Source organism: Malus sylvestris, chromosome 16, assembly GCF_916048215.2.
Source record: "Malus sylvestris chromosome 16, drMalSylv7.2, whole genome shotgun sequence".
NCBI lineage: Eukaryota > Viridiplantae > Streptophyta > Magnoliopsida > Rosales > Rosaceae > Malus > Malus sylvestris.
This window is the reverse complement of record NC_062275.1, coordinates 3941281-3950242: the sequence shown is the minus strand read 5'-3', so window position 1 is coordinate 3950242 and position 8962 is coordinate 3941281. Positions and strand designations below refer to the sequence as shown.

Genomic DNA, 8962 nt, shown 5'->3' with positions numbered 1-8962 from the left:
GTGCGTAATAAGAGAAAATGCTATAAGATAGTTGGAAGGAACTAGTGTATAGAGCCTAAAGATCAGGTGATTCAGGCTGTTGAAGGGAGGGAGATATCCGGTTCGGACTTTGGTTTATGTGAGGTAGGCCAATGGGATGGCTTAATGAGGATGACAAGATTAAAAGTGAGTGGTCCGGATCACCTGATGTTATGGTCTGTGATTATTCAGCTCTAGACACAGAGATCCAGAGAGGATCTCGATTTAGTTGGATGCAATCTTGAGCTTTGATTATAAATGCTACCCATCACATACAAAATTGGTAAGACAAAACTAAAGCCCCTAATTTCTATGACTCACAACACATCTCCACTATTGGAGTACTCCTAAAGAAAGTGGATGTACTTACTAATCTACTTCCTCAACAGACTTACTATGGAATAGGACAACTCATTATTTATTGAAATATAAATAAATAACCCTAAACAAATCTTAACATCGTCGGCACTGCCACCCGCCCCTCGCTGCCGCTTGTCAGGTTCCAAATCCGACGAAACCGACGATTGGAACTGCCGCCACCCCTGCCCTAAGACCAAGTAAGGCTCTTTCTCTTATATATAATTGTTAGCTTCGTGCTCTCTCAGATCATTGCAATCTCTTATGCTGTGATTCGAACTCAACGTTTGCATGCATCATTAGGAATCTAATTACCCGTAACAAAATTTAAAAATTTAATCTCCTTATCAAACCCTTAACCCTAAATCTGTTCTGGGAAAGGGACTCCTTGTTATCAATACGAAAAGCATTGATCGACTCCTCCAGTTTTACAGGTTCAGTGGAGTTTTTATTTCGGCATCTCCGGAGAAGCAGCAGCAGCATCAACCACGGCAAGTTAAATGGCGCCGCCGCCTGTAGCCGGCACGGAAACAAAAACACCCACTAACGAGGAACTAGATGGCGAAAATCGGGATCATGAGCTGATGGCTGGGCACATTGCACTACTGCCTTACCTGCCCGACCTTGTCATCCAAAAATTCTTCCAGCTTGTTCCCGCTAAATTTTCTGTCCGATATGTCCAAGCAGTGGGCACACTTTTCGTCATTGGAAGCCACCGTATTAGATTTTGACTTCGAGGATGAAGGCAACCCCGGGTGTGAGGATGATCTCCGACGTGCAAAATTGTTTGTCAAGTTCGTGGAAAGGTGTTTGAAACATTATGAGCATTGTCAAAGAGACAATGTCTCACTGGACAAATTCAGGCTTCGCATCGCATCATACAACTCTGACCTTATAGGCGCCACTAGCGTAGACAAGTGGTTGAGTTTCGCAGTGGAGAGAAGCGTTCAAGCATTGGATATCAGCCTTCGGCCATCATGGGAGGATTCATGAAAACCAAATCGGATACTACTACTGCATGCCGAGCCAAACCCTTGCGAATGCAAATTTTTTAACTAGTCTCAGTTTGGAGTATGTGAGACTAGGTGACATTATTAATAGGAGTTACGATGTTTCTTGGGACAATGGGGATCCTTTTGAAGCTCTTCAAGGTGAAAGCCTTTTTCCCTGTTTGAAAACTGTGTCTCTGAAAGATGTCATCTTCCAGAAACAAAGCTCTGTCTTCTGGTTAATTTCGGCCTGCCCTTCCATCAAGTCTTTGTCATTAACTTCGTGTTCTTTTAGCGCCGCCACAAGTGTGCTGAACTGGGTGGTTGTTGTTTCAAGTTCCAGTCTCAAAACTTTGCAACTTATGCACTGCAAGGCTCGTAGAGTTCAAGTTGTGAAAGCTATAAATCTGGAATCTGTGACGTTTATTTCAGACATTTCCATCCATGAGATTTTGTTGATGGATAAATGCCACAAGTTGAAATACATCAACATCTCTACTCAGCACCTAAAGGTCTTGAGATTATCTGGAATAGGCCAACTTATTCTGAAGTCCACAATTGATACTCCAAATCTCGACTGTACTTGTTTTTCGGGTTATTTGAAGCCCCGTGAAATTTCTACCAATGCTCCTAAGGTATTTATGGCTACGATCACTCTTTTTTGGGACAATGAAGAACCCGGCCCTTCATCCCATTCGCCATCCACAAACTTTCTTGGACTGAGAGATTTTCTTGCAAATTTCGATTGCTCCAAAGAAGTAAGATTGTGTTTTGGTGATGCTGCATCTGCTGAGGTTTTTGTTCGTCCAGAAAATTTCGGGACCTTGTTGCCTCCATTCCCTCGTGTCAAGAATTGTTTATTGTTCGACACCCCTCGTTCTCGACAAATAGAGGCCACAACTGTTGACTTTTATCCCTCTTTATGTTCGATGGCACCTTCTGCAAAGACTATTAGAAGCGTAAAGTTTGTGGAGTCATCGTCCTCCGCGAATAGAGGCCATAGTTTCTGACTCGAGTCCCGCTTTCCGTTTGATCAAGGTGAATAGTTTGACGAGGAGCTTGGTGATTAACGTGCAATACTTCGAAACAAGAGGTGATCGCGTAGTTTTCATTACTCGTCAGAACATGAATTTTGAAATCCTCCTGCAGTAGATAATTTGTTTCGTGGTAGTTTATGCGTTGTTCGTACCTTTTCAATTCATCTATGGTAAGTCTTTCTTTGAACTTAATGTTGGCATGGTAATCAGTTTCGTGTTTACTAGTACATTAATCTTCGGTCGTTGAGTTAATTGAAGTGTTAAGGGGTGTACGGAAATCATTTCTCTAATAGAACGCTCTTGAGCAACCAAGTGTAAGCTCGTGTACTCGAGAGATGCAGAAATCGAGTATCCGAACTTGATAGATATTCATTAATCCTGCTCAGTTTCATACTTTCAACAAGAGAAAGATGAGCCACTATTGCATCGAAGCATGCCTGTCTATACGCGATTAAGAATCGAGTATCTGTTTCGTTTCGCTTAGCAAAGTTTTACAGGAGAGCTTGACAAGTTTACAAAAATTTGATAGAACAAAACTGCATACTCCTCACATAATTTTCACTTGGAAGCAGTACAACACTAGTGATTCTGTTTCAAAACCTCTGCTTCAGCCCTCGCGATGGGGTCATCCTTCATCTCGATCTCCTCTTCTTTTTCCCCTTCTCGTTCTTGCGTCAATTTTTTCCGGTGCAACTCTTCCGCAGCCTGCATGGCGGCCTTGTTCTCCGCCTGAATGCGCTGCATTTCCTCTTCTTGTTGCTGTCTCTCAAACCATGTGTCTGCATCTGCCCAAACTGTAATAACAAAAAACGAACAAGTTGAAGCATGCCTCAAATTTCAAGCAAACATTACCATCGAAAGTAAAAACTTTTGCTCAACTACTAGCAAGCGGTGGATTTCCATCGTAGATAAGGTATTCCTCTTCTATTCACGGACAATTGACTACAACCCCGATTCAATCCTAAAACCCTAAACCCACCAAGTTCCGCTAACTATATTAACCTAGGCTCGTTTAGAAATCTTTTTAATATAACTAAAAGCACTTCTACTGAAAAATATTTTTGAACTCTAAAAGTACCTAAAGGCATTTAGGGGACGTTTGTTTGACCGGATTAAGGGGGACAGGACTAGACTAGACTATAGTCCCTTGTTTGGTCTGGACAAGGATTAAGTTTAATGGGACTAAAGGGGACTCGTCCCGACTGAACGGTTCGCTAAACGTTCTTAAGGAGACCCCTCGATTTCAAGCGGACTGGTAGTCCCGTTCTCTCCCCCGCCGATGATCCCTCATCGTCTCCCTCCGCCTTCGCCCTCTCCCTTCTGATTCGCACCTTCACCCACTCCATTGGGCCTTTACTATCCCACCCAAACGCCTACACCCAGAAAAACAATCCACTGATTCCCTTCATTTCTTCTTCGTTCAATTCACTCTCTTTCTCAGCAAAATCGTCATGGTTGCAACCACCAGACGACCATCACCAGAACCTCGCCATCGATCTCTGCGTTCGTGCGCGACCCAGATGCAAGTCGGGACTGAAAGCGTACCAAATGCCCAAGTACCAGTTGGGGTTTTCGTTTATGGTGGGGAAGAAGCTGAGAAACTTGTGAAATTTAGTAGAAATTTGTGAAATTTGGTATTTGAATTTTGTGATCTGTGAGAAACTTGTAAAATTTGGGCCTTATGTTTTGTGATTCATGAGAAGCAGAGGTGGGGTTTGACGGGAAAAGAGGTAGATGGAGAAGGAAGAGAGGTTTGACGGGATGGAGAAGTGGGGTGAAAAATGGTTACAGACATTGTAGAAGTAAGAAGAAGAGAATTCTAAAAAAAAATTGGAAAAAGATAAAGTAATAGTAATATATAATAAAATTTTAATTATATATATATATTAATTTAATATAAAATAATATAATATTGCAGTCCTGCTTCTTAGTTCGACGCTGCACCAAACACTTCACTAAATCAGTCCAGCTTAGTCTAGTCTAAGCCAGTCTATCTTAGTCCCTGCAGCTAGTCCAGTCCAAGAAAGTCCGGTGCAACAAACGCACCCTTAAGGTACTATGCAACATTTCAAGGCATATGCTTTTTCGTAATTCAATTGTATTTTTACTGAAAATTGATTCAAAAAATATTTTCACCAAACGGACTTCCAACCATTTAAAAATAGAGAATTTTAATGAAAAACTTCGGTAATATTCATTTTAACAAAAAACCACTTTTTCATTAGTTTTCTTTAAAAATAACTTCCAAACAAACTCCAAACCGCTTAATAACAGGACAATTTTTTTTTTTTTTTAGTATATCAATATTTTTACATTAGAGAGAAAGGAAGTTTGGCTAAGCCACACTAACCAGCTTAATTAGGTATTGAATTCGTAACGAAATTCAAACCTAAATCTTTGACTTCTAATCGAAGAGGAACACTACATGGCAAATTAATACAAAAGAAAATAAAAAATCAATTACAAACCCTAAACCCAAAACACACCAAAACCCAAAGATCAAAACATCCCAGCCAACCCAGATAATTAATTAATCAAGCAAACCCAACTAAACAAATCAAGCGAACAGTCAAATCCGCACACAAGTACCAACAATGTAAGAGATAAGGAGTAAAGGGGAAGAGGACTTACTGGGCTGGGCGGCCCAACCCTGTTCACCGCCCTTGATTTTCTCAGGTAGGGCGTAATTGACGGTGAGGACTCGGCCGTAGAGCTCCGCGCCGTCCATATTGTCCATGGCAGCGGCGGCGTCCTCCCTCTCCAAAAACGTGACGAACCCAAAAGAGCGGTGCTTCTGGGTGGCTTGATCCAGCGGCGTCTTTACGTCCTTGATGTCCCCAAAGGGTATGAACGCCGCGTGGAGTATCGACTCGTTCACCTCCTCCGCCAGTCCTCCGACGTACATCGTGTTCTTCTGCACTGCTTGCTGCGCCATTCCCCCAATCTTCGCAGTTCAGAATTTTTTCCGGTAAATTTGCAGATTTGAGATTTTGGATTTCACCACTCTCTCCCTCCCCCTTTCTTTCTTGTTTCTTCCGTGGGCCGCCTCTATATGAATGTGCTGTTATGGGCTTTAGGCACAATATTTTTGTTACGGTTTAGTCTAATTCTTTGTAGATTTTTGTCGCTGGTTCCCTTGTACATTGTTGGGTTTGAGAGCTGTTCGAATCCCATAGGTCTTGGGATCGAAACTGGCAGATAGACTAAAGATAGATAGGGTTTTGGAGTTGGGTAATGCTATGGAGACTCTGCCAGATTCTCTGGCATCTCACAGATTATTTGAATATTGAAAATATGAGGTATTCTAAAATACCTTTGTTTTCCTTTTTAAAACTTTTTGTCGTGCTCATATTTAACTTCATTCAAAATACGTACTCTCGTCATTCAAAGAACATTAGACATGCGATAAAGCACATTTTAATGTATTTCTTTCATAGTTTATCAAAATACGAGATGTGTATCGCTATTACTTGAGTTATATGTCTTTGTATTCTTTTAATATAAGCGATACTAGGAGGGTGATTCAAATACAAGACTTCGAGCTCACGTGAAATGCTCTTAACCACTTGAGTTACATGATCTTTTCAATATCGGGCGTTGCAATCAAAATCTAGTGTGGTTTTTGAAATTTCAATGAAGTTGTAACTAGAATAGCTCTCACACCACGTGAGACCACTGTGCAATCGTTGAGACCAAAACATAACTCATGTGAGACCACTTAAGTTACATGTCCTTATCAAAATACCTTTGTTTTCCTTTTTTAAACTTTTTGTCGTGCTCATATTTAACTTCATTCAAAATACATAATCTCGTGGCTCAAGGAACATTAGACATGCGATAAAGCACATTTTAGTGTATTTCTTTCATAGTTTATCAAAATACGAGATGTGTATCGCTATTACTTGAGTTACATGTCTTTGTATTCTTTTAATATAAGCGATATTGGAAGGGTGATTCAAATACAAGACTTCGAGCTCATGTGAAATACTCTTAACCACTTGAGTTAAATGACATTTTCAATATCGGGCGTTGAAATCAAAATCTTGTGTGGTTTTTGAAATTTCAATGAAATCGTTGGGACCAAAACATAACTCATGTGAGACCACTTAAGTTACATGTCCTTATCAACCACGCGGTTATAATGTCTTACCAAAATTCCCGATTTACATTAAGAGTTTCAACAAGAAATGAAAACTTCATTTTTTTTCAGATTAAAATTGCATAATTGTAAACGTAACTACACAAGAGCAAAGGAATTTGTGTATTCCGAAAATGCACTCCAGTCCGTTTTCTCAATAATTCTAGTAAATATTTAATTTGGAGATATCAGTGGCCGGCTCTCTCATAGTTGTTGGATTTGAGTGATGATGTTCGAATACAATATGTCCTGGGATCGAAACTGGCAGTATTTGCGGCACATTGAAAACTCTCTCCATCGTTTGGGGTAGCTGAGCAAAAATAATCCCTTCGTCTCTGTTGTCTGTCCAAAAAGTATGAGGTATTCTAAAATACCTTTGTTTTGTGTTTTTTTTTTTTGCCTAAAATATGTAACGAATGAAAGGTTTAGTGGTTTCTTTTTTATTGTCTAGTGTTACTTTTATCTACTTATAAATGAAAAGTTTAAGGTTTAAATCTCGTGGGTTAAGAGTTCAAAATAGCAACTTTGCTAAATAGTTTAGCGTATTCCAACTTCAATCAAATACACTTGTTTATTGTTCGACAACGTTGCTAAAAATAGCACCAAGATTCAACTTCAATCAAAATAAGTAAGTGAAAAATATTATAGTGAGGCCCAAAACATTGTCAAAAAGGGATTCCACCCTAAAGAATACCAACGGAAAATCATATGTTAATTTGTAAACTTCAAGAAAAGCTAAGGTGAAAATAATAGATTGAAAGATGATTTAAGTATTAATTTATTTTCACCTCCGACTAAAAAACGATGTGAGGTGTTCACATGCAGAACGAGGCGAACCTAGGTACACACGACGAGCCGGACCCCTCGCACGCAGGATGAGGCAAACTCCTGGGTGCTCAGAAAACGAGTTGGGCTCCACACCCGGAAAAATATATTTTGAAGTACATGTGACTTTTTGGCACCATTACAACAAACTATTATATTCATGTTCTTTAAAATATATTTTACCGTGCAAAATCTATTGTACACTAAATATACATTTTAACATCTCTATATTTTTTACTTTTCGGCTTAAATATTCTACTAAATATACACTTGTGCTGAATAAATCGTAAATTCACTTCCAAATACATTATAAAGACTTTTTTAATGCTGACAGAAAAGATTTCGAGAAAAAAAAATTTCAATTTTCACAAAAAACATGGATTAATACGTATGGTTTTCAGTCGGTTTTGCAAATTCGTACATAAATCACTGTTCAATCTATTTATTTTCACCTTTGCCTCACTGTGAAGTTTTGAAAATTGAGGTGAGACTTTCAGTTGAGATTCTTGAGTGTAGGACCCCATTTGACAATGTTATGAGCCTCACTACCATATTTTTTCACCTATTTTTTTAGTTTTCAACTAAAATATTCAACTAAATATACACTTGTTGCTGAATAAACCATAAAACTGCTCCCAAATTCCTTAAAAAGTTCAAATTAATGCTTAGGAAAAATCTTTTGCAAAAATAAAAAATTTGCATATTTGTCAAAAAAACATGGGTTAGGCAGGCTCGACACACCCAAAACGAAGCGAACTCAGCTCCCGCAAAACGAGGTGAATCATGGCCCACAAAATAAGGCGAGCTCCGCTCATAGAAAACAGGGCTGGCTTCTGGCATGCAAAACGAGGCGAGCTTCGCGCATGAAAAACGAGGCGGGATACGTCGCACAAAATGAGGCGAGCTCCACGCATGAAAAACGAGGCTGGCTCCATGCACGCCGAAACAACGCGGGCTCTGTGGACGCAAAAAGGGGCGGGCTTCTATCATGCAAAATGATGCGGACACCACACATCCAGAACGAGGCAAACCCAGGCACATATGACGAGCTGGACTTCATGCATGTAGAACGATGCGAACTCCTAGGTGCTCAGAAAATGAGTTGGGTTCCACGCATGGAAAAATATATTCTGAAACACACAAATATGATAGTTTGTTGGAGTGGGAAGAGAAATAAAATAAAAATTAACAAAAATGTACAAAAAACATGGGTGTTAGGCGGGCTCGATGCACGAAAAACGAGGCAAACTCAGCTCACACAAAATGAGACGACCCATGGCATGCAAAAGAAGGCAGGCTCCTCTCAAGGAAATGGGGCATGACTCTGGCACTCAAAACGAGACGAGCTCCGTGCACAAAAAATAAGATGGGATACATCGCACAAATCGAGACCAGCCTTGCGCACGTAAAACGAGACTGGTTTCGTGCATGCCAAAACTAGAAGTTAACAATAAAATCTAAAAAAAATAAAGAAATAAAGAAATAAAATTTTGAAAATGAGGGATCACTAAATTCTAGCGACTCGTACCGTATATAGTCGCTACCATGCTTGCAATTTCTGTAACTGTGAGGCGCTACCTCCCTAGCGACATGTCTTG

The 8962-nt window shown here is 39.9% G+C and overlaps 2 protein-coding genes across 3 annotated transcripts; one reads left to right on the top strand and one right to left on the bottom strand.

Annotated features, from left to right (window-relative positions):
- The first annotated feature begins 309 nt into the window (after positions 1 to 309).
- LOC126606186 (uncharacterized) lies at positions 310 to 2653 on the top strand. Of its 2 annotated transcripts, none has more exons than XM_050273541.1 (2): positions 310 to 575; positions 810 to 2653. In XM_050273541.1, the coding sequence occupies exon 2, from the start codon at positions 1394 to 1396 to the stop codon at positions 2372 to 2374; it is 981 nt and encodes a 326-aa protein (XP_050129498.1). In that variant the 5' UTR covers positions 310 to 575; positions 810 to 1393; the 3' UTR covers positions 2375 to 2653. The 2 variants fall into 2 exon arrangements, with proteins under 2 accessions (XP_050129498.1, XP_050129497.1); XM_050273540.1 differs by having other exon boundaries at positions 802 to 2653.
- Positions 2654 to 2750: 97 nt separating this feature from the next.
- On the bottom strand, positions 2751 to 5434 carry LOC126606187 (uncharacterized). The gene is made up of 2 exons (XM_050273542.1): positions 5033 to 5434; positions 2751 to 3195 (listed from the first exon to the last, which is right to left on the bottom strand). Exons 1-2 carry the CDS (start codon positions 5334 to 5336, stop codon positions 2981 to 2983), a joined length of 519 nt encoding a protein of 172 aa, XP_050129499.1. The 5' UTR covers positions 5337 to 5434; the 3' UTR covers positions 2751 to 2980.
- Between the last annotated feature and the right edge of the window lie 3528 nt (positions 5435 to 8962).

Coding starts and splice junctions, on each gene's coding strand:
- LOC126606186 (XM_050273541.1), top strand. CDS start 1,394: ATGCCGAGCCAAACCCTTGCGAATGCAAATTTTTTAACTAGTCTCAGT.
- LOC126606187 (XM_050273542.1), bottom strand. CDS start 5,336: ATGGCGCAGCAAGCAGTGCAGAAGAACACGATGTACGTCGGAGGACTG. Junction 3,196..5,032: donor GGGTTGGGCCGCCCAGCCCA/GTAAGTCCTCTT, acceptor TTGTTATTACAG/TTTGGGCAGATGCAGACACA.